Source organism: Hemitrygon akajei, chromosome 15 (genome assembly GCF_048418815.1).
Source record: "Hemitrygon akajei chromosome 15, sHemAka1.3, whole genome shotgun sequence".
Classification (NCBI taxonomy): Eukaryota; Metazoa; Chordata; class Chondrichthyes; order Myliobatiformes; family Dasyatidae; genus Hemitrygon; species Hemitrygon akajei.
The window spans coordinates 59577698-59605465 of record NC_133138.1 but is presented as its reverse complement, the minus strand read 5'-3'; the positions used below and the strand labels follow the sequence as shown (position 1 = coordinate 59605465).

Sequence of the window (27768 nt, the reverse complement as noted above, 5' to 3'; positions counted from 1 at the left end):
GTAACATTTTTAAATGAAAGGCATACATTTTTTATCTCACTCTAACCATGCACTTTTAATGTCAGCCATCTATTTAATATCAGATGTGATTAACGTTACATGCAACTTTACAAGAAACAAAAAAAAAAGAAACTAGCTTATCTTGCTATTTTTAAACCTGAAAATTAAAAAAATTCAGACCTTATTTTGCCTACATTATACCCATGCACGGGTAACCAGAGGCTCATCCAATTCCTTTTAAACAGTAGCAAGGATTCTTACTAGAGATGGTTCATCAGCCTTTGTGGTGGGGGGACTGCCATCTGGTGTTAGTAAAGAGGCAGTTTCCAACAAATCAGTCACAACTCCATCTGTGAGTTCCTTGAACGCTGACAGGCTCACATCATCTACTTGGATGTCGTCCAATGTCTCAGTGAGAGCAGCCAGCAAGGCCTCGTTTTCTTCTTCTATGGTCTACAATATAAAAGTAGATAATAGGATTATACTGTACATATTTTCAAAGACCTTGATTCCCCAATTCTGAGAATGTAAAATTTTGAGTTTTATTCCCTCTTCTATAAGCCGACCAAAACAGGTTGACGAATTTCTGGCACATTGAACGTTCTTGGGATTTGAATTCTGAGGAATGTAATTTTCTACAAACATTCCAATCTGCTGCTTGGTGGGAGAAGGGCATATATACAGTCCTTTAAAAATATTAATGCAGGTTGAAAATAATACAACGACTGCCCACCAAATCTTTGCTTTTGTGGTTCCTGACAGGAAATAAACTCAAGAGAAGCTGCTTGATATTGAAAACATGCTCCTGAAAATAGAGCGATTACTTGTCATAGATTTACACTGATTGAGACTATGACTTTACTGCTACTCTTCTTGGGTCAAAATAGTGAATTGCTTGTATGGCTGTGGGAGTTCTTGACTAATTTAAAAAAAGGACATGGCAGCATGATAGTTACGTTTCTGGAATAATCCAGAGTTCTAGACAAATAATCCAAGGAAATTAGATTAAAAGCAATTTGAAAAGACCAAAAGACATAGGAGCAGAATTAGGCCATTTGGCCCATTGAGTCTGCTCCGCTATTTCATCATGTCTGATCTAACTTTCTTCTCAGCCCCAACCTCCTGGCTTCTCCCCATATTGCTTCAAGCCCTGACCAATCAAGAATTTATCAACCTCGGTCTTAAATATACATAAAGACCTGGTCTCCACAGCTACCTGTGTCAAAGGATTGCACAGATTCGCCACTCCCTGGCTAAAGAAATTCCTCCTTATCTCAGCTCTAAAAGGACGCCCCTCCATTCTGAGGATGTGTCCTCTGGTCTTCGACTCTCCTTCCACATCCACTCTATCAAGGCCTTTCACTATTTGATAGGTTTCAATGGAGTCACCCTTTATATTCGGTTTGAGGATTACACTTAAGAAAAATGTAATCTTAACAGAGGAGAGTAGTGTTCTTAAGTCATTATGAAGGCAAAATGTCACTTGGTTCAAACACCTTCAAGGAGGGAATTCAGTTCATTCTTGCCCACATGTAGCTCCCTCGTAATGTGGGATGCATTTAAGCCATTTGGTAGTATTAAATCAAAAAAAAACCCCACAAGAGTTAAAATGGAAAGTCCACATAACCATAACTTAAGCACAGAATCAAGATTTGTAAGAGGTACGCTAATATAAGTGAACCTGAGAAGTCTCATACATCTGATACCCGAACAAAAGGGAGCCATTCAGCCCGCTGTATTCATGCCTGTCCCTTTTCCATGTCCTTACTTTTCCTGTACTTCTGCAGTGTATTCTTTCTCATATACCTATAAACTCCTGTTTGGTTCCATTTACCTTTAAACAATACTAATCTGTCATCACTGATTAGCTTACCATCATCTCTTTGGGAGCTGGAAGCTAGGGAGAACATCCGAAGTAAGACTGAGTGGTCAAGAAGTGAGTCTGTAAACTCTAAGCAGATAGGACCTGAGGTAGGAATCAAATCCATATTTCTGGATTTGAGAGCTTGCAAGCTCCAAGTAAGGTCTCTGCTGTCTATATGAACTCTGAAAGACTGGTATCAAAGCTGACAAGCCAAGAAGTCATGCAGAATCAGACAATTCAGCTGGATGCAAATTAGAAGAAATAGGCTTTCAATGTCCAGTTAATAAGGTCATGCTTGACCTCAACTCCACATTCCTGCCTGCTCCACAAAACCCTCAAGTGTCCTGCATCGGACTTGAGTACTTCAATCAATCCTCTGTCACCAAACCAGGATTTGATCTGCTTCACTGGCAGACCCAGCGAGTTGTGAGCACACTGGGATACAAATGGACCTGGTCTGAGGGAGGCGTGGTAGCAAGAGAAGTCAGCTTCAAACCACTTCAAAGTTATTGCCAAATCACTGAAACTTCATGGCTCCATTTCAAATATATGCAGGTAAACACCTGTTGAGAGGCCTGAAAGCAGCAGACCTGACTGATAAGCATTTGCCATGGACTAGAAAATGAACTGATCCAGCTCCATAAATGTCATGGACACTAGATAAAGGTCAGGACTTTATTTTGCTATAAAGTTCATAGTTCGGTGTGTGACACAATTCTCCAGTCTGCATGAGATCAGTAGCAACAATATTAATGAAGAGTCACATCATTCACAGGAAAACAACCTGCTGAATAGCATTTCATTCACTAATCATCTGCTGCACAGCCTCACTATGTGACATATACAGGATTCACTACAGCAACTTTTATTCGCTATATGAAAGAGGAAGGAACTCTAAGCTGCTTGATATCCTGATTTTGTAGTATCACCATTTCTTTAACATTTTATAAAAAGCTAGGTAGACTTTGCGTGTTTGAGTCAAACACTTTGGATTGTTTGGTCCAAATTGCAAGCAGTTCTGACTGCCACGATTTAGGAAGGATGTGATGGTGCTGGAGAAGTCGCAGAGGAGAGTAATCAAGATATTGCCTGGATGGGGGGTTATTAGTAATGGGGAGACATTGGAAAGGCTTACTTTGTTTTCATTGCAGTAACAGAGTTTGAGGAGTGATAGATACAGCAAATAATCAGAATCTTTTTCCCATGGTCTTCTTCTTTGGCTGTCATTTCGATGATGACTGATGCCTGGGCAAGGTTGTATGGAAGACCTGCCATTGCCCATGCTACAAGTCTCCCCTCTCCACAGGAAGGGCATTAGGGCCCATACAGCTTGGCAGTGGTGTCGTCACAGAGCAATGTGTGGTTAAATGCCCTGCTCAAGGACACAACATGCTGCCTCAGCTAAGGCTTGAACTAGCAACCTTCACTAGACCGACGCCTTATCCACTTGGCCATGTGCCACATATATATTTTCCATGACTGTAGCACACAGAGCAAAAGAGCATAGGTTGAAAGTAAGAGGAAGACATTTTACAGGGTTCTGAGGGGATTTTTTTTTAATATACTGTCCATAGGGAGTGATTGATATTTGGAACATGCCACCAGAGGTGATGGTTGGAGTCAGACACAATCAAAATATATTTAAATCACAAAGAAGAGAAACTCTGCAGATGCTGGAAATCCAAGCAAGACATACAAAATGCTGCAGGAATTCAGCAGGCCAGGCAGCATCTATGGAAAAGTACACAGGTTATGTTTCGGGCCGAAACCTTTTGGAAGAACTGGAGACAAAAAGCTGAGGAGCAGATTTAAAAGGTGGGGGGGAAGGGGAGAGAGAAACACAAGGTGATATGTAAAACCTGGGGGTGGGGGGTGGGAGATGAAGTAAAGAGCTGGAAAGTTGATTGGTGAAAGAGACAGAAGGCTATGGAAGAAAGAACAAGGGGCATGGAACACCAGAGGGGGGGATGGGCGGGCAAGGAGATGAGGTGAGAGAGGGAAATGGAGAAGGGAGGGGGGGGGGTGGTTGGCGAACATTACTGGAAGTTTGAAAAACCGATGTTCACGTCATCTGGTTGGAGGCTACCAAAACGGAATACAAGGTCTTGTTCCTCTAACCCAAGTATGACCTCATCACATCAGTGGTGGAGACCATGGATGGACCTTTCAGAATGGGAATGGGAAGTGAAATTAAAATGGGTGCAATATATTTAAGTGCTTGGCCCAAATTTGTGGTGGGAGGGAATCTCACTGCAATACACATTACATTTGTGCATATGGGGCAGGTCAAAAGAAATCTACCAAATTGAGGCAAGCATGGAGGGCGAGCGAGCATTCAGCACCATCTGCCAGCATCTCGCACGCTGCTGACTGAGAAGGGTGTCAGTATGTGACAGTCTCTCTCTCTCCCTGATGCTTGCTGCTCCTGAAGGAAGTTCCTTTGATGTGTGATCTCTCTCCCTCCCTTGATCCTCTCTGTGGATGGTGCCGGAGCAAGGTTTAACCGACACGGTTTGAGGACTGCGGACTTTAAAATCACGCTTACGATGCGTTCTAGTTTCTGGTTTGCTCCTTTTTCTTTGGTTGCTATTTTTTGGGCAATTTTTGAATTGGGGTGGCCTGCAGATAACAAACATTGAGTTGAAGTTAAATCTGCCTTTTGACTTTGTGTTTTATAATCGGTGTCTTTGCTCATTTTTTTACTGCTGTTTGTGAGATTTGCTTTTTGAACATGGTGAGGCTGATGACTTTTCTTTGAATGGGTTTCATGGATCTTCTTTGTTTCATGGCTGTCTGTGGGGAAGATGACTCTCAGGGTTGTAGACTGCATACGTACTTTGATATTAAGTGTACCTTGAATCCTTTGAATATAGGATTAGCTTAAATGGGCAAAAGGACTAACATAGACAAGATGGGCCAAAAGGCCCATTTCTGTGTTGTATAACTCTGAATCTATGCTGGTACAGGGCCTTGGACCATCCAACCACCGAATATTATGAAATCACCTTTATTATGTTGGTTATACTGAGTTGCATAAAACAGAGGTGATGCAAGCATTATTAGTCACGTCTGTGATTGAAACACACAGAAATGGCTGTATCTAAATTGTTAATCTATCAATGCGGACATTTTAACTTGCTTAATGCATCTTAATTTACAGTAGGGTCTGTTCCTTGATAAAAGGAATAAAAAAATGAAGTTGGTAGATTGCAAAATTTGGATCCAATTGCTGCAAGATTAGCATAAATGAATGCCACACACACATTATTGACATCTTCATGTATCTGAATGGTGCCAGAAAAATAACAGCAGAAGTTAAGGTGTTTCAAAACTGTAATGTACCCAGTCCAATTTTGTGATGGGAAGAGGTCTCATTGGAATGGGAACTGGATTAGTGAACAAGGAGTAGCTCAAAACAAATCATTCACAGCTCTGTATAGCAGGATTGTAGAGCCTTGCTTAGATCTACTGGTTATGCAATGAAATTTTGCACAAATCATGCATAAAATTTAATGAATATAGATGCCTGTGATTTAATGCATCCATATTCATTTCGGCAACATGCTACTTCTGCTAATTAAGATGCATGAAGCATCAGCAGGTTGGCATCGTATTTTCAGGCTGTTCTTGATCTTTTACACACCTCATTGAACACGTTTGGCCAGTTGCTTGACAATTAACAGTAATGTAAGATAGGCTGAGCCTTGCACTGTCTGTCATGCCAATATGCCAACTTCTCTGAAGATTCTTCTGGTGGTAAGTACACCATCCACGGTGCACAGAGAATTTCAATTAAGTGGGAGATGCTGAAAACTTGTTGCTGAAAATCCTGTCCATTAAGTGTCAGGATGGTTTACTTTGACATGTCTGAAGTGTTAGATGCAATGAGACAAAAATGTCATCAGGAACTGGGATGCATTGCGTGAGCAGTTTTACTTTAATTCACTCATGGGATGTGGGTGTCACCAACATGGTAATAATGATCGCTCTTCAGATGGTGAGCTGCCTACTTGAACTATTGCAGCCCTTCTGGAGAAGATAACTTCTTAAAAGCAAAGTGATATTTTCTTGTAGCCTTTGGAGATTGAGGAAATGTCCCACTTCATTTTGTGGCTAGACAGCAAATATGGACCCTTCCAAACACTGGACGGGTGGTGACTGAGTGGGCAGAAGGAGGTGGACAGTTTGAGAGACTGTGTTTCCACTATTTATACAGTTTCTATATGCTCACAATGGTTCAAATTGCAGTTTTTTTTAGCACTTTGAATGATCTTATGATCATTTGAATGATCTTATTCCACTTTGAGTGGTCATTGGTCAGAGAATCACAGGAAACAAGAAATAACATATTTCTCCATGATGACTTTGACAGCAGCTTTCAATTTTTTACTTTGCCTATCTGTAGATCTCTTCCCATGACAGAGAATAACTCAGAAAAGAATTAGGAAGAATTGGCAGTCTAGATGTCCGCACCATGGCCTGTCTTATGTAGCTGATGGTTTTGTTTTGTAACTATACGCTCTAAAAACTGGTGATGTTTACCGAGGAAAGAACACTGACATCAGTTTGTTTAACTGTTGGAGCATTTGCGGAGACAACAGTGGTAGTATTTTTCCAGCTTCTTGGTAATCCAGATCTCAGAATCATTTAGAACCATAGTGATCAATGCTGGTCAATAGATTGTGGCTTTCATGCCAGGTTTGAGGTCATGATCATCAAATATCCTTTTCCTCAAATGACCAGAGGTTGTGCTTGTGTTATGAAGGAAGTGCTCAACTTCATCATCAATATTTGCCTTCACCAAGAGGTGGCACTTGAGATATGCCAAATATCTCAAGAGTCACCTTACCATGTTTTCTTAGGTATGGCAACAACAAACTCCGTCCTCATACACAACTCAGTGAAAGCACCAATGGGGCTTGGGGCTTGCTGTTTGAGCATGTTCAACTGCAAGCATCATCTGAGTACTGCACTTTAACTACTGAGGTTTATGTAATACTGGCCCTGGAGTAATACTCGCTCTGCTCCGGAGAGGGGTGACAGCTTTTTTAATCGGTCTGCAACAGAAAGGGAGAATGTTGCCCAGGTTTTCAGCAGCTTGGATGTGGACTTGAGCAGTGGACTCTTCTCCCCCAGTCATATGTTCTTTTTTTGTACTCCGTGTTTTTCACCTGATCTTTTTCTTTTTTTGTGTGTGTGCAGGGGAGGGGGATTTGGGGGTTGATGTACCTGTTCCAGTTTTGTTAGGTTTTTTGTGCGGGGACAAAAGATTTTGTGGTTGATGATGATGATGGTGCTGCTGGTTTTTTTCTTTCTTGGTTTCGTGGCTATCTGGAGAAGAATTTCAGGGTTGTATGCTTTGATAATAACTGAACCTTTGACTACAAGTTGAACAGCTTCCAGTTATTTCTGAAGATTAGAATAGCTCTTCTATAGAAACATTGGTTGCTATCATGACAGGCATGGAGCAATGATAAAATGGAGATGAACTTTCATGTGCAATCAAATTTCAGGAGGATGTTCTATAGTCAAAGGTTTTGGTGAGATTTAAAAAGCCCAAATATTGTGCCTGGTAAGGCTTCCTATACTTTTTTTCCCCACAATCCCTCTAGCTGGAAATAATTTACAATACAAAAGAAGCCGTACAGCCTTTGTACAGAACTAGTTGTGGAACACCCTAGTGATGAACTTCCCTGTGGCAGATAGGAGTTGTTCTCATCTCCTTTCTTGAAGACTATGGCACCTCTGGGGTCATCTGGAATATTCGCCTCTTCCTAGATGTGACTGATGACATTATGTAATTCTGATATCCTACTGGATTTAGGCTTTATATAGAGCCATGCTCAAAATCTTGTTAGATTTAGAATAGTGAAGAAAAGGACAAATGTAGATTAACAGTAACACTTCTAAATTGGATGAGGCCAGTTTTACTGGAACTTTATTGGAACTCAGGACCTGAAAATAAATCAATCTCAAAGCAATGGAGCTAATGTAGAAGATGATTCATGGAATTCAGATTAACCATGGTCCAACAACAGGGTGAGTCTGTTTAGCTGAAATCCCTTGGTTGATAAAGTGCAAAAGGAAGAGAAGGCAAAAACAAAAAGAGAAACCGGCATCAGATATGCAGAGTTGAATCCTTCAGAAAGCCTTGATAAGAAAGTAAAGTGAGGACACCTGGAAGTAAAATCAAAGAAAATCCATATGTATACAGATAGTGCTTATAACAGACCAAAAAGGTGAGGAAGCAGAGGACATGGATAAGGTTATGTACACCTTGAGGCTGCTTTACCAAAAGGGAGGGGTTATAATGTGCAGTAGTTAAAAGGGAGGAAATGAATTATTTTCCTGGTAAGGCAATGCATCCTGCCTTGATTCCAATGAAGAAGCCAATGTCAGGTTGGGTGATCACTTTGCACAACCTCAGAGTTCAGTCTGCAGGGCTTTCTGTTTAATTCTCCATCCCCTCTCACTCTGACCTATTGTAACACAATTAGGAAATGGATCAAAAGAGGTTCAACACCAGCTTGAGGAACAGTACCTTATTGTTACCTGGGCACATTGAAACCTTCTGGACTAAAAACTGTATATTACAACTTCAAGTGACTTGATTACTGTCTGCAACCATTTGTCCGCCCGTGATATCTCAGTTTGTGCTTTTACTCTTTTTTTTATTTCTCTCAGGACATGCTCAGCCTTCATTTTGCAACTTCTACTCTGTTTTGCCTATGATCCTTTAGACCAGGGATCGGCAACCTTTTTGCCTCTGTGGGCCGGACTGTGTATTAATGAGCGGATGGTGGGCCAGATAAATGCCATAAAAAACTTGAAATATGGGAATTATCCATTTAAATACATCTAGTTATGCTTTGCCTCAAATTAATGAATAACGCATGCTAGAAAATCATTTGTGCTTAAGGTTGCCTACCCCTGCTTTAGACCACAAGGCATAGGAATAGAATTAGGCCATTTGGTCCATCGAGTCTACTTTGCCATTTGATCATGGCTGATCCACTTCCCCCTGAAACTCATTCTCCTGCTTTTTTCCTGTAACCTTTGCCAACCTTAGCAATCAAGAAGCTATAACCTCTGCTTTAAATATATCCAATGACCTGGCCTCCACAGATGCCTGAGGTAACACATTTTACAGATTCACCATCCTCTGGCTAACAAAATTCCTTGTAATCTCCATTCTAAATTGACACCCTTCTATTCTGAGGCTGTGCCTTCTGGTCCGAGACTCTTTTGTCCACCTTCTCACTAAGTGCTCCCATTCACTCATGACTTGTTTACAGCTCATCTCCGTGATCACCCCAACTTCAGTTGATCAATAATATCCCCATTCCCCAACCTCCCTGCAGCTTAACAAACTACATTTGTCTCCTAAACACAAGAGATTCTGCAGATGTTAGAGATCTTAGGCAACACACAGACACAATGCTGGAGGAACTCAGCAAGTAAGGCAGCATCTATAGAGGGAAATAAACAGCCAGCACTTCAGACTGAGATCATTCATCAGGACTGGAAAAGAAGAGGGTGGGAAGGAACACAAGATGCTAGATGATAGGTGAAACCAGCAGAGGGGGAAGGAGATGAAGTAAGAAGCTGGGAGGTGATAGGTGTAAGATATTAAGGGCTGAAGAAGGATTCTGATAGGAAAGTGAACCATGGAAGAAAGGGAAGGAGGATGGCCACCAGAGGGAGTAGATGGGCATCTGAGAAGACAAGAGGTGAGAGGAACCAGAATGGAGAATGGTAAAAAAAAGGGAAGAGGAAGAGAGGCAAAATTACTGGAAGTTAGAGAAATCAATGCTCATGCCATTAAGTTGAAGAATATGAGGTGCTGCTGCTCAAACTTGAGTGTGGCCTCATCATGGAAGAGGAGGAGGAGAAGGCAATGGACCCACATATTAGAATTTGTGAACAGGTTGGCCACAGGTTAATCTTGCCTCTTTGTAGGGGACAGAGCAAAGGTGCCTAATGAAGCAGACCCCAATTTACCGATGTAGAGGAGACCGCACTGGGTACAGTAGGTGAACCCGACAGACTCGCTGGTGAAATGTTGTCTCACCTTGAAGGACTGTGTGGGGCCCTGAATGATAGTGAGAGGAGGTGTAGGAGCTGGTGTAGCACTTGTTCTGCTTGAAGGGTTAAGTACCAGGAAGGAGATGAGTGAGGAGGGATGAATGGACAAGGTAGCCATTCAGAGAATTGGAAAAATATGCTTAGTGATAGAGTCCCATTGGAGATGTTGGAGGTTAGGTAGAATGATAAGCTGGATGTGGTGGATCACGAGGTAGTAGTTAAGGACAAAGGGACCCTATCCCTGTTCTGAGGAAGGATCTTGGACCTGAATCAACAGCTTCATTCTTCTTCCCACAAAAAGACAGACCTGTGAAGTGTTTCCAGCATTTTCTGTTCTATTTCAGATTTTCAAAACAGCTGTTCTTTTTTGAATTTCACTTAATTGGTGAAATTAGTACGGTAGGATCATGCTTAACCAACTAACTTAAGGTGGTAACAATGAGTGTCAGTGTGTTTAGTGTGCTTACTGTCATCTATCTGAATTTAAAGACCTGCATGACAGCCTGTGCAAAAAACTGAAGGTCCACATGAATCAAGAGAGCATGCCAAATTGGATCTGAAACTGCTCTGTGGCAAGAACCAAGGACTAATGGTTAACAAGTGTTTATTTGATTTGAGGCCTCTTACCAGCAGTGTTCCACAAGACTCAGCAGTCAGTCTCTTGGTTTCTATATGTTCATGATTTGAATTTATGTAGGAGGAAGGAATAAAATCTGACTATGCATTTAGCATGGAGGAGGAAAGTCTTTGCTTGTACAAGATATTAGACGGTCTGCCCAGCTGGGCAGGAACACTGGGAAAGAAAATGCAATTCCCTGAATTGAGAGGTGATTCATTTGGCTGAAGCAACAAGGAAATGTGAATCAAATTAGAGATACCAAGTGGCACAGAGGATAAGACAAACCTCAAAGTATATACCCACATATCCTCAGGATGATAAGTATTCAGACCCCAACCCTTTGCTCACATAAATGGGTATTACAACCATGGATTTTGATCAATTTAACTGAGAATTTTTATTTGTGAAGCACATGCTCCTCTTTTCACAGTAGAACCCAAAGATAAGGAAAATTGTAAAACATGAAAACTCCAAGTCACTCCATGGTTGCTCTGGCACTGTGCTTTGAGTCGTTATCCTGCTAAAAGACAAACTTCCTCACCAGTTTAAGCTTTCCGGTAGAGCTCGAAGTTTTAATCCATGATCTCTCTGTCTTTAACAGCTTCCATCTTCCCATCAATCCTGACCAGATTTCCAGCCTCTGCTGCTAAAAAACTTCCAGTCATGGGGCAATGAATTTGAGTGAAGTTATCCCCTTTGGTTCAAGAGCCTGATGGTTGAACCTGGTGGTGTGAGTCCTGAGGCTCCTGTACCTTCTTCCTGATGTTAGTTGTGAGAAGTGAGTATGTCAGTGGGTCTTAGGGAGGGGCGTTGATGATGAATTCTGTTTTCCTGCAACAAAACTTTGTGCATATCTGCTCACCAGTGGGGAGGGGTTTACCTGTGATGGACTGCTTACCAAAGACACCCTCAAATTTCTACTGATGTACTGTGTTCTAATTGGTTACCTTGCTGTCTAGTATGGAAGGTCCCCAGCACAGGATCAGAGAAAGTTGCAGTAAGTTGTAAACTCGGCCAGCTCCATCATGGGGATTAGCCTTCCTAGCATCCAAAACACTCTTCTTGAGGTGATGTCTCAAAACTAGGGCATACATCATTAAGGACCCCTATTACCCCGAACATGTTCTTTTTTCCATTGCTACCATCAAGGTGGTGGTACAGGAGCCTCAAGACACACACTCAACATTTCAGGAACAGCTCTTCCCCTCCGCCATCAGAATTTCTGAACGGACAATGAACCTATGAATACTTCCTCAATATTTCCCTCCTCTGTTTTTGGACTGTTTATTTAATTTATTTGTATATGTACTTTTTATTGTAATTTATCATTTTTATTCTTATGTATTGCAATGTACTGCTACCACAGAATAACAACCTTCTTGATATGTGCCAGTGATATTAAACCTGATTCTGATTGTGCCTGTGATGGAGCTGACAAAGCCTATAGCCCTCTGCTGGGCAAGATTTTTTTAAGATCTCGTAATGATGAAGAAACAGTGATGCATTTTCCACGCAGTATGATGTGAGAACCAGAGGGTGCCTTGGGAAGTAGTGGTGTTCCCATGCTTCTGGTGTCCTTGCTGGTGACAGAGGTCATGGGTTTGGGGTGGCGAGAGGGGAACCATAATATGCAGGGAAGGGGAAATATAAAAGTTTGCTGAATAATGCGCGTCTTCTTTTTAGAACCCATTCCAAATGGTTACACCAACACTCCAGTTCTACTATAGTAAGACTCATAGCTTAAAATTGTTTCAAAACATATTCTGAATGTTCTTCAAATTTTTTTGCTACAATGAGGAGCACAGGCCTTGGCAACTGATAACTTGGTAAATAAGTAAATCAGGATGAGAATAAAGATTAATTGAGCAAGAATAATCAACTATGATTCTGCATTGACTTTAATTATTAATGGAATTAATTGTATTTATATTGTTACCTTGATCTTTGTCTAGTACTAAGTTCATAGTCTGACTACTACATAATTATTGAACTCTTCCCTTTCCCTTATTTAATACATGGAATGCAATATTTTATATTAACACTTTAGAAACCCATTGTCGTCCTTCCCCTGCACCCCTGCAACTTAGCTTCTCTTACAAATGCCCATCAATTTATCTTTAATTCTGTTTCCCATTAACCTAAACCAAGTGGCAATTTATTCAAGATTCAAGGTTGTTTATTGTCATTCTTCAGTTCACAAGTGTAAACGAAAGTTAAATGATTGTTACTCAGGATCTGATGCAGCATAAAAAAAAAACACCATAGCAGACTGATTGTATGTACAAAAAGTGACACTATGTGCACGAGTATCTGTACATTAGGTGACTCTGACAGGAAATGATAAAGTAGAGGTGGTGGTGGGTGGCTGTTGTGGGGTGAGTGATGTGGCGGTGTTGATCTGCCTGACAGCTTGGAGAAAATAACTGTTTTTGAGCCTGATGGTCCTGGTGTGGATACCGCGTAACTTCCTCCCGAATGGGAGTGAGCAAACAGTGCATGAGCTGGGTGGGTGTGATCCTCCATGATCCTGCTGGCCTTTATCCGGCACCTTTCTGCATATATTTAGAACATAGAACATAGAATAGTACAGCACATTACAGGCCCTTCTGCCCACAATGTTGTGCCGACCCTCAAACCCTGCCTCCCATATAACCCCCCACCTTAAATTCCTCCATGTACCTGTCTAGTAGTCTCTTAAACTTCACTAGTGTATCTGCCTCCACCACTGACTCAAGCAGTGCATTCCACACACCAACCACTCTCTGAGTGAAAAACCTTCCTCTAATATCCCCCTTGAACTTCCCTCTCCTTACCTTAAAGTCGTGTCCTCTTGTACTGAGCAGTGGTGCCCTGGGGAAGAGGCGCTGGCTGTCCACTCTGTCTATTCCTCTTAATACCTTGTACACCTCTATCATGTCTCCTCTCATCCTCCTTCCCTCCAAAGAGTAAAGCCCTAGCTCCCTTAATCTCTGATCATAATCCATACTCTCTAAACCAGGCAGCATCCTGGTAAATCTCCTCTGTACCCTTTCCAATGCTTTCACATCCTTCCTATACTGAGGCGACCAGAACTGAACACAGTACTCCAAGTGTGGCCTAACTGGAGTTTTATGGAGCTGCATCATTACATCGTGTCTCTTAACCTCTATCCCTCGACTTCTGATAACTAACACCCCATAAGCTTTCTTAACTACCCTATCTACCTGTGAGGCAACTCAATTTCATTGAGGGTGGGTAGGCTGCTGTCACTGACGCGTTGCGCAGTTTTAACTGTTCATTGTGGAGCCCTCGTTTCCATGCCACACAGCATGTTAGGAAGCTTTCCACTGCGCATCTGCAGGTCACGAGCAGTGTCCAGTTAACCAACCTGCACATCAATATGATGGTCATAGCAAAATACTTCGGTCCTTTGGCTTTACAGCCACGAGGGTTCATTTTCACTATAAGGTTGCTTTGCATAACTTCGCAGAAAAATTCAAATGCATACTTACTTCAAAAAGCTCAGAATCATCTGTACTATACTGGCTGGAACTTATTTCTGTTTGGTTATTGTCCCAATGGAGTTCACTAAGGCAGTTAACTGAATCAAGGTCAGTCACATCCAGCTGGGAGAGGTCAATTTCTGGAAAATCTGAATACAAGCGGTCCTCACCAGCCACAAGACCATACTGCAAAAGAAATAAAGGTAGAGTTAGGCTGCATTAAACCTCAGTCATTGATCTAAGTATCATCCTCACATAACTGCATAACACTAATAGCTTGTTTATTACAGTGACTGTAAATCTGATGCCAAAATTTTTAACATTTTTAATAGACAACATTTTTTCACGACTTTTCTCCTTTCATATTAGGCATATTATCACAATTCTATCCAAATAAAGTTGTCCACGAAAAATAACTAGGGTGTTTAAATGCCTTTAATGGATAGGAAATTATTTCCAGAAAGGACAAGGCTTGAAATATTCTGGAGATTATGTCAAACTTTAGACAATCATTTTGTATTCTTAGGTAATGACATGTTTGCTGGAGGATTTACAATCTTACCCATTAGAAAAATATAAATAAATAAGTAACAGCTTTCAATTTTTTTTTCTGCCCAGCACTCTTGCTAAAACAGCAACATAAACAAATCAACTAGCTACCTGACTCACCTGGGATCAGAACAACCTTAACGTTCATAAACTAGCTATTTTATTTGGCTGATAAAAGAACATTGATGCCAGTTCAATAAAAAAAAACATTCACTGCGAGTTGAAATCGTCTGTCCTAGAAGAATGAAAGATGCTATAAAATTACATAGCTATGTGTACAGACAAACAATGCATTTGAACTACAAAAACATACACAATCTGTTCTTGGGTTCTTCAATATTACTTTATAGAAATTAAAAATATGGTGTCTGAACAGTGCAAGTGGTCCTGCTGAAGGGTCTTGGTCCAAACCATCGACTGTACTTTTTCCATAGATGCTGCCTGGCCTGCTGAGTTGCTCCAGCATTGTGTGTGTGTTGCTTGGATTTCCAGCATCTGCAGATTTTCTCTTGTTAGTGCAAGATATGTTTTGAACTTTGTGAATTTTATTAATGTGTGTTTTTATTTGGCATCTGGGAAATGATATTAGACCCCGATCATGATCCCTGTAGGTAATGAAGGCAAGCAAGTTTAGTTGATCAGACCAACCAATGAGTGTCTGAAAAAAATACTCCATTTTGATATCTGGCATTATTGTCTCTTAAAAAAGGAAATCCAGCCCCTTAAATAGTTCAACATATTACCAAAAATGCACAATATTGATGCCTTGAGTCCATAACTGTTGGATTCCAAAGCCAGAGAAGTATTAACCTGAACGCCTCGTGTCCCAACTAACACATCTTGTTACTCCCTAGTCTACTCCTTGCTCCATTGGGATGCAAATATGCTGTGCCTGAATAATGCCACAATTCAAGCTTGCTCTTGATTCTACTCTATTTGACTGCTTATAAAAAAATAATATACACATATTGTCACTTAAAACTGACCCAGTCTCAGGGTTAATGCATAAAAGGACTTTTGAATGACTTGAAGACTCACAATCAATTGATTAATGATTACCTCATGGTTTGTAGAAAGACAACAGTAATGCTTGAAATATACTCGATGTCAGCTCTAAGAGCACTCCTCTCAATTGATTTCCCCCACTTCTTCCCCTGTAATTTATTCCCTCCTGACTGTTCATCAATAACACCCTTCCCAATTTTCCTGCCATTGACATATGTTAGGGGCAGTTTACAAAAAACAAATAACTTTCCAGGATGTTTTTGAGGTGTGGAAGGAAACTGGAGGATCTGTGACCTAATGCAGAAACATGGTGGATGTGTAAACATAGGTAACATCTGTGGTCAAATGAGAACCCCTGTCCCTAGGGTTTGAGGGGTATGATTCTAATCATAAAAGCGAAAAATGCCTCTCACTACAGGCATCAATCTTTGAATGACAAAAACATTGAAGAAAAAGTGTAAACAAATATCGCAGTGAACATTTTAAACACATTATTACCCTGAAGGTTTGTTCTGCTGTGTAAAGTGTAAGAAAAGATTCTGGTCACAGCAGCCTATAAAATGTAAGGATTCAATTATACTTTAAATAAAACAAACATTCAAAAGTCAAATCAAATTTAAATTCATTTTGTTTGTCTACTTCAGTTCTTTCAATCAGTTCACTGGATGCCTTTAAAAATATCTCCGAGTTTGTAATTAATTTTAGAAGTTTGGTGGAAGTCACATTTTAGATACCAGTAATTCACCTGAGTGAGTTTCCTTCAAAGTTTTTGGTAGCAATCTTGTTATCACACTGCAGGCATACAGCTGGTATTGTTGACAAGTAAAAGCACTTAAATCTCCATCACTTTCTCAACATCAAAGCTTCTTTTAAGGTAGCATTTCCTTCATGTATCATGACTGCTGCTACCTGCATCACATGTCTGCAGTATTTTAGTCCCTCCCAGGGCTTTCACAGGAATATGAAATACATCTCTGGGGTACCTTTCATCCCCACTATTTTATTTAAGCAGATTTGCATTTCTGTAATATGTAGCCAATTTGATTTTTTTCACTTTCAAAATCTTCCTGACCAGATTTGGATCTTAGTAAATAAATCAAAAAATGAATAGACTCTGAACAGCACACTGTAACTACATAGCCTTTATGAATAAACTGGAATGATTATCACTTTCAAGGAAATGAACACAGTAAAGGTAAAAGTCTAGGGTCAGATCTCTTGATATTTATTTCCTGATAAGCATATTTATTAAGATTAGGCTTAGAAATTCACAGGAACTTAATAAAGTAATAATTAAACCAATACTGTTGCTTAGAGTAAACAACTGTGAATGTGAAAAAAAATGGAAATAAATGGAAATAAAGTCAGCCTTTCAATTCCTCAGACATGCTCTGTCTTTCCATAGCATTATGGCTAATATTTGACCTTGGCACCACTTTACTGCATAAATCCAATATTCCCTAATTCCCAGAATATTTAAAAATCCATTCAATTCTGTCTTTAAGATACATCTAACATTCCAGTTCTCTTGGTGTTGATTTTCATATATTTATCACTAAAGTAAACACATTTCTTTCCATTTCTGTCCTGAATGACCAATCCTTCATTTTAAGATTGTGGTACTCTTTTTTTCAAAAAGGATACACTAGTCAAGGGAAACATCAACTCTGCATCTCATATTTCTAGCTCCATAGGAATTATGCAAGTTTCAATTAAATAACCTTGCAAACTCAAAAGAATACAGGCATCTTCTACCTAATGTCTCCTCAGACAACAAATCTGCCTTCAGATTGATTCCTTGACTGCACTCTCTCAATTGCAAACTTTGAATATTGCACAAATCCAGCATTATCAAAAACTTTGAGAATATTGTTGCTCTTATTACATTCTGTAAAACTTAGATCTTTAGTTTTTGAGCTATTAATCCCATTAACGCAGAGTCTCTGGTTCAGGCTCCCAATAACTCTTGCCAATGCAAACCTTTCTCATCTTACTAAAAACTTCTTGCTTTACCACACAATACTGCACAACATTCTGGAAAAGCAGTCTTTACTCCCTATTGCTCCTTACTGAAAGGGTTAAAAAGATCAGAATTTAATCATTGGTTGAGCATTGGAAAATTCTGGTTACATTCCACACAAAAGATGGCTTAACCATGATTCTTTCCAAATCATTTATGTCTGACAATAATGTGCCATGATTATTTATAAATAAATGCCAGGTACTGACAATAATTCTACAAAGTACAGAATAACACTAAAAATATAGTGAAAAACTTGTAATTTTCATGATGCTGACTACTGGATCTAGAATATTGGATGTTACACTTTTATTTTATTCTATGCTCTATGGCTCTATGTTTATTAAATGAGTTAGGTAATAATATAATTTTTTTAGTGAATTGCATATGTTTAAGAGGGACTTAGAATCCGGTGAGATTCATCTTGCAAGATTTAGCATTAATGTTTCAGATTGACCATCAGTATTCCAACATGTACCGTAGCTCTGGTCACACACCAGAGTCTTGAAACTAACCCTAGCTCTGCTTGCACGTTTCACTCACAATCCAGCTCTGGGTTGGCATTCTGGAGAAATGAGTGAGCCATATGCCAAACCAGCCAAATCATCAGAATTTTCAAACAGTTCAATGCAGGATTATTGGAATTTTATAGCTAATTCTGAAATGCAACAGTGTGGTGTTTTAACTACTCTTCCCTCACTTAGGGAGTCCCAGCGGATCAATAATGATTTACTTCCCCAATTCTTTGGTTTCTGAGGTGGCTGATGAGGTCATCACAGACCTGCAGACTCTGCCACAGTTGAAGCATGAGAAACAGATGTTGCACTCCTGTTATTTATACTGGGCTTCATGGATTTAAGGGTTTCCGTGCCATCCTAAATGTTCCTTCTTCACTTTGAACAGCTAATTCCAGAAAACCGTAGGAATCAATGTGGATGCTGCATATTTTCAATGTTTTAAGGACAACTATGAGATTTTCCTATGCCTGCTTGGATATACTCTCCCTGACACAACTGAAAATAGAGTGTCAGTCATATGAATAACCTGGCCTGTCCAATGGAACCATCTTGTTAACATTACCCCCGAGATGCTACAGTCCTTTTTCCAAATTGGATAAAATGAATGAATCAAATCAGTCCTCAGATATAACACTCACAGAGGACCCATGTTGGTCTGGGCACTCCAAAAAATTCCTTGCTGATTAAATCTTATAACAGATGGCCAAATTGTCAACCAGCAGTTCTCCAGTTTTTCATAAATTAGTACAAAGGCAAAATACTATGGGTTCTGAAGATTATAAATTAACACAGCAGGAACTGAAAATGCACAGTCTGCATAGGAATATCTATTGGAGAACGATGCAAAGTCAATGACTTTTCATCAAGATTGGGTAAATTAAGAGATGGAACAAATTTTAGGATGTGGGAAAGATAACATAGGCAGTACAGTAGTTTAGTGCCTAGCGTAACTAACACTTCATAGTGCCAGTGATCACAATGGAGGTTCAATTCCTTCCGCTGTCTATAAGGAGGTTGTATGTTCTATCCATGACTGTGTGTGTTTCCTCCAGGTTGTCCAGTTTATTCTCACATTCCAAAGATGTAAAGGTTAGTAAATTGTGGGCATGCTATGTTGGTGCCATAAGCATGGTGACACTTGCGGAATGTCCCCAGGACATCGTTCGACTGCGTTGGTCATTGAAGCAAACAATGCATTTCACTATATTTTTTGATGTCTGAATGTAAATATGATAAACAAAGCTAATCTTCAGTCTTTGAACTATCTTAAAGCCAAGGGGAAGGAAAGTACAAAGGGGAGGTGAGATTTCCATGATTGGTTGGAAAATAAATGAGATTTAAGGACAAAGAAGCAGTGGTACTGGGAGATGTATAGAGAACAAAATAATTGTAAGGAGAAGATTGTTATCTGAAGCCATTCAACTCGGATGCCCCAGGCTACATCCACACTCGGTCTGATAAATCTATAACCAAAGTTTTTCTCTTTGTTTTGACCCTCCGTCCACACTGAAACGGCGTTTTCTTCCCCTAAAAGTGGAGCTTTTCAAAAACGCCCTCCAGAGTGTGTAAATTTGAAAACACCGCTTGGGCAAGAGTAGTGTGGACGGGGTAACTGGAGATATCTAGAAACGCTGTCATGACGTGCCGGAACAGATGGCGGTGGCAGCGTGACATTTCATTGTTTTCTTGAATGCAACCCCCCACCCAACCTAACAATTTCAGAACAGATGGCAACGAGACTGTAGCTAGAAGAGTTAGAAATGTACGCACCAAATATTTTGACCCATAACTTACTGAATAAGTAAGTATACTCACTTTGCCCTGTTTTCTGTCCTTGCTTGTATGAAGGTGGTTTACCTATTTATGCAAGTTCTTCTCTGACGACAGATGTGTAACAGCTTAATGTAACATTGTATGGAAATACACAGTAACACTGACGCAGACATGTTTTATACATTTAACAAGGTGTTTTATTAATGCAACAGAGTTAGTCAGCTTTTCAAAGCTCGTCGTCAGCTGGGTTTTACCGTCCGTGAACTCCTTGTCGGTTGCCTCTGTACACTCCAGTATATTTTTTTAGTTTTAAGTCCTCCTGCGTGAGAGCCAACAGCTTCCGTCATTTGGCAATTTCCTTTTAAGTTTTTCTAGTCTGTAACTGCACAAACGCACACTTTCACAGCGAGATTTGACACCAAACATGTTGCTTGTTTTCTGTAGATGTGTCCTGTGCATGTCCAGTAGTAGGAGGAGATTCGCCCAAATACCTGTTTTAATGTGGATGGAGGTATTTTCAAAAACGCTTAGTGTGGACGCCTATTGTTTTTACACGAAACCGGCATTTTCAAAATTATCCGGTCTAGTATGGACGTAGCCTCAGATGCTGAATCAAGTAATACTCTTCAATGCAAAACCGATCACATTGTTAACAACTAATAAAGGAATTGAACGCAGCACAAGTAAACCACTGTTTCACTTGCAACAAGTGTTATACATATTTGGGCCTTGGATGGAAAAAGTGTTTAAAAAAATAAAATGCCAGTTGTTGTATTTTTGACAGTTCAATAGATGCCATGGGTAGGAGGGTAGGTATTGATGGTGATTGATGAGGGAGCCAAAGTGTAAAAGAAATTATCTTTGTGTAAAATTTGTTTTGGTAGTGGTATCGCACTGGTTTGTGCCTAGTTAGATCTCCACTAGAAACCTTTGTAAAATCCAAGTGCTAGTTTCTAGAGATGATGTTCGTAACGGAAGTTTTAGCTTTAAGCAACTGATTTTGTTCAGTCTAAAACGACTGAAGTTGCTCAATACAGAATAAATCCACAATCTTTCCAGGGCGCTCAAAATGAATTCTACTGTATGTGTGATACGTAGTGCCATTATGAATGATTGCAGAAATGAGTAGCAGTTCTGCCTACCACCTGTGGTTCAGTTGTTAGTTAACGAGCTACAGAATTGCTTCGTCTAAGGAAAAACCTGTAAGTAGGACACATCCACAAAGCAGGTTGCCGTCGATTAAAAAGAAATGCATCAACTATGCTAGCTGAAAATCATGTATTTATATTGTACCATTCATTGCCTAGGACATTGCAAAATATTTTGCAACTAATAAAGCCCTTGTGAAGCTGAAATTTATGAAGCATCTATTACTACTTTTGCAAATTGAATGTTAATTTTCCAGTATGTTTAATATCCTGCAGTCTTTCATTGTGCAGGAAATAAAGTGCAATTCTCACTAAAATAAATCTGACCAATTCCCAGCCTGTGGATATTGTAAAAGCATTTGTGATTCAATGGCTGCAGTGATGACCTTTCCACAATTGAACTCCAGATGTTTACCCCACAGAATTGTGTATGCGCTTGCTCTTTGCTACAGCCATCCAAACTAAATGCACAATTTTTTTTCTTTCTGTATGGAAGTGCCCCTTGCTCAGATATTCATTCAGATTTCTCTTGAGAGGACACTTCTGCCTCAACTTGTTCTGGCAAAGCTTTCCACATTCTATTAATTTCCGACCTAAAGAGATTTAGCAGAAACTCCTGATGAATATGTTAATGACTCACTAAAAAGAGAAAACAGACATTATTCTTTTCTCATTATTAAAACAGTTCTAATTAGAGATCCATAAGATAATTGCATTTGGTGTTCCAAAATTTGGTTCCACTGAAGACAGTTGTGTTTTTATACCTTTTTAACTATTTCAATGAAACTTCAGATAATAGGGGCAGTCATTTAATTGGGCCAAAATGTATTGGTCCTGATGTGTCGCAATTACCTAGAATCCACTGTACTTGGAACTAAATTGAATCTGTTGGGCTACAGCATATATGTCAAACTCAAGGCCCGCGGGCCAAATCCGGCCCGCGGTGGAATTATCTTTGGCCCGCGAGATAATATCTAATTACTATTAAAGCTGGCCCCAGTAATCGAAGCGCCTATGGCGTATGATATGGCTAATGCTGAGTTTATTCAGGTACCAGGTTTTCAGGGTTTTTAGTGTTTATTCGGCAGTCTTGCTCGGCAGTCTTCTTCATAAGAAACGGAATTTGTAAAGTGAAACACTTTGTAGTTATAGCAGAGACTGAGACACATGAGAGCCGGCTGAAAAAATGGAGGCAACGAAAGCTGCGTTCGCACGCGTCCGACTGATCCAGCCCGCATGAAGCTGCATTTTGCTCAATCCGGCCTGTGACCTAAAATGAGTTTGACACCCCTGGGCTACAGTCTGATGGGGATGGCAGTAAAATGGAACTACCGTAGATTCCGGACTACAGAGCGCACCTGATTAAAAGCCGCTGGCTCTAATTTTAGAAATAAAATCAATTTTTTACTTGTAAAGGCCGCACCGGATTTTCGGCCGCAGGTGTCCCACGTTGTAATATGAGATATTTACACAGAAAGATATTACACGTGAGGATTTTTTAAGTTTTAATTAAATCCATATGGTAACAAAAACAAATACATATTGCAAATGCTTTTTTTTGAACCGTGCCCGTAACGCAGCTACTTTTAAATATACGTTGCGTATACTTCTTTACTGAACAACATTCCAATATCTCCTAACGACTGGTAAAAAATATATATACTGCAGCCTACCAGGAAAAGTTATTGATCGCCTTTAACTTAAAAGCAGCGTTTTCGCTCCGCCGCTCGACCCCCGCCGTCCCGTTTTATCGCAAACTGGCATTTTTCCCACAAGACGCGGCGAAACCGGGTGTGACGTCATAGCATCCCGCGATGTAGTACAGAAAACAAATATAGTTAAAACTCTTCTAACTTTAACTAGAAAATGAATTACTAAGCGAAAATATTATAAACTAAGTAACTGCCATAAAGGCAGCACAATGCTTTTCTTCGAGTGTTTTCCATGTTGATGAGGGTGAGTACAAATGACTGATTTACAATAATTTAATTGTGAAAGTGCGCTTGATTTATCATACAATTTCATTGGACCTCTGTGAACTACTCATCAATTTTATTGGTCTACTGTTACGAGGCAAAATGTTTACGAGGCGGCATGAAAAAAAATCATGCATTAGCCGCTCCGTATTAAAGGCCGCAAAGTTCAAAGCTGTTCAAAATGTGGGAAAAAAGTAGCGGCTTAAAATCCGGAATCTACGGTAACTAATTTTTCCTTGCACAGAGCTGGCATGGATTCATTGGGACAAATTGAATTCTGGCATAACTGTTCATAATTCAACCAATGATATCAATAAAACCTGTTTTGACTTTCAGCAGCTTTGCACCAATTCCTGTCCTGTGTAAAATCTATCTCAACCACATTAAATAGCACATTTCACATGACTGCCTGTTCCTTTAACCTGCCCACGTTTTGGAGTTCTTTTGTAGTCTTCCTCGCTGAAGTCATATTGGAAATAATTTAATGCCCAAGGAAAGCTTCACAAAGAAGTCAATCCAAATCTTCACTAAGAAGTTGCTGTAGCAACCACAACAGGCCTTCCTTCAGCTGTTGTTATGAAATCTACTCCCATGCAGTTAACTTCTGTGCACATATGGTATTGTCCTCTTTTCCTTTTGTTCCAATTGTGACTCCAAAGTTCCAACTGTGCATCAAAATTAGAAGGCAACAATTGACATCTGAAGCACTGCCTAGTTTATACCACTGCTCCAAAATAAATGAAAGAAACAATTCACTTATTAGGCTAATAACCTTCATTCAGGGCAGGAGAAACTTTAGAAATTAATTTTGGACTAAATTAACTGACGCTTGGAAAACCATTTGTGATATGATGGAAGCCAGCAGAGAAACAAAATGTATTTTATTGATTTGCTCGAGTTCTTTGGTGAAGTAGCGGAAATGATAGATGAAATATTGCAATTGATGCTGTGAACATGTAATTTAATATTGGCCTTAGTAGATTCTACATAATAAATATTAGCAGAATTGAAGAGGATAGATTATCACAGATAATATGGATATAAATGGGCCAAGAGAGATAAAAGTATTAATTGGCAAGTTGTTTTTCAAATTGAAGGAAGAATCCTCATTGGGTCTCAGCATTGCTCTCTGTAACTGGATCCTAGGTTTCTTGACAGAAAGACCACAGTCAGTCTGTGCATGCAGAAACATCCCTAGCTCCATCACACTCAGCACCAGTGGTTCCCAGGGCTGCATGCTCAGCCTACTGCTGACACATGACTGCACAGCTAGATCCAGATCAAATTGAATCATCAAGTTCGCTAATGACACAACAGCAGTTGGCCTCATCAACAACGACGAGATGGCTTACAGCGTGGAGGTAGAGCATCTTGTAGGATGGCGGAAGCACAACTTGAGTCTCAACTCAAGACCAAAGACAAAAACAGTGTGGACTTAAGGAAGCTAAAATCAGACTGTGCCCTTGTGGAAAATTATTTTAATGCAGGGTGTGGTAGCTGCCTAGAATGGGTTACCAGGAACAGTCATGAAATTGCAGGGGCCCTAGCAGACACATTTAAAACATCCTTAGCCACGGGTGAGGTGCTGGAGGATTGCGGGATGGCCAATGCTGTTCTGCTGTTTAGGAAAAGCTCTTAGAAGAAGCCAGGAAATTATAGGCCGGTGAACCTGACATCAGTAGTGAGAAAGTTATTGGAAGGTTTTCTAACGGACTGGATATATAAACATCTGGATAAACAGGGACTGATTAAGGATAGTCAACATGGCTTTGTGTGCAGCAGGTTGTGTCTAAACAATCATATACAGTTTTCCAAGGAAGTTACCAGGAAAGGCAAATATGCAAGGCCTTTGACAAGGTCCCAAATAGGAAGTTGGTCAAGAAAGTTCAGTTGCTTGGCATTCAAGATGAGGTAGTACATTGGATTAGACATTGGCTTCACGGACAAAATCTGAAAGTGGTAGAAGATGGTTGCCTGACTCGAGGCCTATGGTTAGTGGAGTGCTGCAGGGATTGGTACTGAGTCCATTGTTGTTTGCCATCTATATCAATGATCTGAATGATAATGTGGTAAACTGGATCAACAAATTGCAGATGACACCAAGTTCAGGGGTGTTGTGGGCAGCAAGGAAGACTACCAAAACCTGCAGTGGGATCTGCACCAGCTAGAAAAATGGGCCGAAAAATGACTGATGGAATTTAATGCAGACAAGTGTGAGGCGTTGCACTTTGGGAGGACCAGCTAGGGTGGGTCTTACACAGCGAGCAGTAGGGCACTGAGGACCGTGGTAGAACAGCGGGATCTGGGAATACATTTCCATAATTCTTTGAAAGTTATGTAACAGCTAGATAGGGCTGAAAAGAAAGCTTTTTGCATGTTGGCCATCATAAATCAAAATACTGAGTGCAGGAGTTGGGTCATTATGCTGAAATCAAATTTCAACATAACTCCTTCCTTAGGAGTACCCCTCAATCATCAGGCTCTTGAACCAAAGTGGATAACTTCACTCAACCTCACTTGTCCCATCACTGAAATGTTCCCACTACCCTACGGACTTACTTTGAAGGACTCTTCATTGCATGTTCTCAATTTTTCCTGCTTGTTTATTTATCATTACTGTTTCTTTCTTTTTGTATTTACACAGTGGTTAAACACCCAAGTTGGTGCAGTCTTCCATTGATGCTGTTGTGGTTATTATTCTATAGATTTACTGAATATGCCCACAAGACAATGAACTTCAGGATTGTATATAGTGACATATGTACTTAGATAATAAATTTACTTCTAAATTTGAAACTGTTTAAGTTGTTGGTGAGCCCTAATTTGGAGTATTGTGTGCCGTTTTGGAGACGTACCTACAGGAAAGATGTAAACAAGATTGAAAGAATGCAGCAAAAATTCATAAGGACGTCGCCAGGACTTGAGGACCCAAGTTATGGGGAAAGGGTGAATGGGTCAGGACTTTATTCCATAGAACATAGAAGACGAAGGTGAGATTTGATAGAAGTATATAAAACTATGAGGGGTATAGAAAGGGTTAATGCAAACAGGCTTTTTACACTGAGGTTGGGTGAGCCTGCAATCGAGGTCTTGGGTTAAGTGTGAAAGGTGAAATACTTAAGGCGAAACCACCTGAAACCACCACGGTGGGCTTCACAGCTGACAAGACAGCTGAAACATCTCCACCCAAGCAAGGCTGCAGGCCTGGATGGTGTCAGCCCCAGGGTGCTCAAAGCCTGTGCCCCCCAGCTATGAGGAGTACTCCACCATGTCTTCAACCTGAGCCTGAGTCTCCAGAGGGTTTCTGTGCTGTGGAAGATGTCCTGCCTCGTTCCTGTACCAAAGACGCCATGTCCCAGTGGCTCCAATGACTACAGACCGGTGGCATTGACCTCCCACATCATGAAGACCCTTGAGAGACTTGTTCTAGAGCAGCTCCGGCCACACTTAGACTCCCTTCAGTTTACCTACCAGCCCTGACTAGGAGTTGAGGATGCCATCGTCTACCTGCTGAACCGTGTCTACGCCCACCTGGACAAGCCAGCGAGCACTGTAAGGGTCATGTTTTTTGACTTCTCCAGTGCGTTCAACACCATCCGCCCTGCTCTGCTGGGTGAGAAGCTGACAGTGATGCAGGTGGATGCTTCCCTGGTGTCATGGATTATTGATTACCTGACTGGCAGACCACAGTACGTGTGCTTGCAACACTGTGTGTCAGACAGAGTGGTCAGCAGCACTGGGGCTCCACAGGAGACTGTCCTGTCTCCCTTTCTCTTCACCATCTACACCTCGGACTTCAACAACTGCACAGAGTCTTGCCATCTTCAGAAGTTTTCTGATGACTCTGCCATTGTTGGATGCATCAACAAGGGAGATGAGGCTGAGTACAGGGCTACCGTGGGAAACTTTGTCACATGGTGTGAGCAGAATCATCTCCAGCTTAATGTGAAAAAGACTAAGGAGCTGGTGGTGGACCTGAGGAGGGCTAAGGCACCGGTGACCCCTGTTTCCATCCAAGGGGTCAGTATGGACATGGTGGAGGATTACAAATACCTGGGGATACAAATTGACAATAAACTGGACTGGTCAAAGAACACCGAGGCTGTCTACAAGAAGGGTCAGAGCCGTCTCTATTTCCTGAGGAGACTGAGGTCCTTTAACATCTGCCAGACGATGCTGAGGATGTTCTACTAGTCTGTGGTGGCCAGTGCTATCATGTTTGCTGTTGTGTGCTGGGGCAGCAGGCTGAGGGTAGCAGACACCAACAGAATCAACAAACTCATTCGTAAGGCCAGTGATGTTGTGGGGGTGGAACTGGACTCTCTGACGGTGGTGTTGGAAAAGAGAGTGCTGTCCAAGTTGCATGCCATCTTGGACAATGTCTCCCATCCACTCCATAATGCACTGGTTAGGCACAGGAGTACATTCAGCCAGAGACTCATTCCACTGAGATGTAACACTGAGCATCATAGGAAGTCATTCCTACCTGTGGCCATCAAACTTTACAACTTCTCCTCGGAGTGTCAGACACACTGAGCCAATAGGCTGGTCCTGGACTAATTTCCATTTGGCATTATTTACTTATTATTATTTAATTATTTATGGTTTTATATTGCTATATTTCTACACTGTTCTTGGTTGGTGCGACTGTAACGAAACCCAATTTCCCTCGGGATCAATAAAGTATGTCTGTTTGTCTGAGAACATAAGGGAGAACTTCTTCACAGAG

The 27768-nt window shown here is 40.7% G+C and overlaps 1 protein-coding gene across 2 annotated transcripts in view; it reads right to left on the bottom strand.

Moving 5' to 3' along the window:
- LOC140739386 (peroxisome proliferator-activated receptor gamma coactivator 1-alpha-like) overlaps positions 1-27768 on the bottom strand; it is a 154470-nt gene that overhangs the window by 30684 nt on the left and 96018 nt on the right. For both annotated transcript variants that reach the window (XM_073067648.1, XM_073067649.1), the window contains exons 2-3: positions 14060-14236; positions 262-453 (exon numbers count right to left, since the gene is read on the bottom strand). In XM_073067648.1, the coding sequence (XP_072923749.1) occupies positions 262-453; positions 14060-14236 (369 nt within the window). The remainder of the gene's footprint in view (positions 1-261; positions 454-14059; positions 14237-27768) is intronic.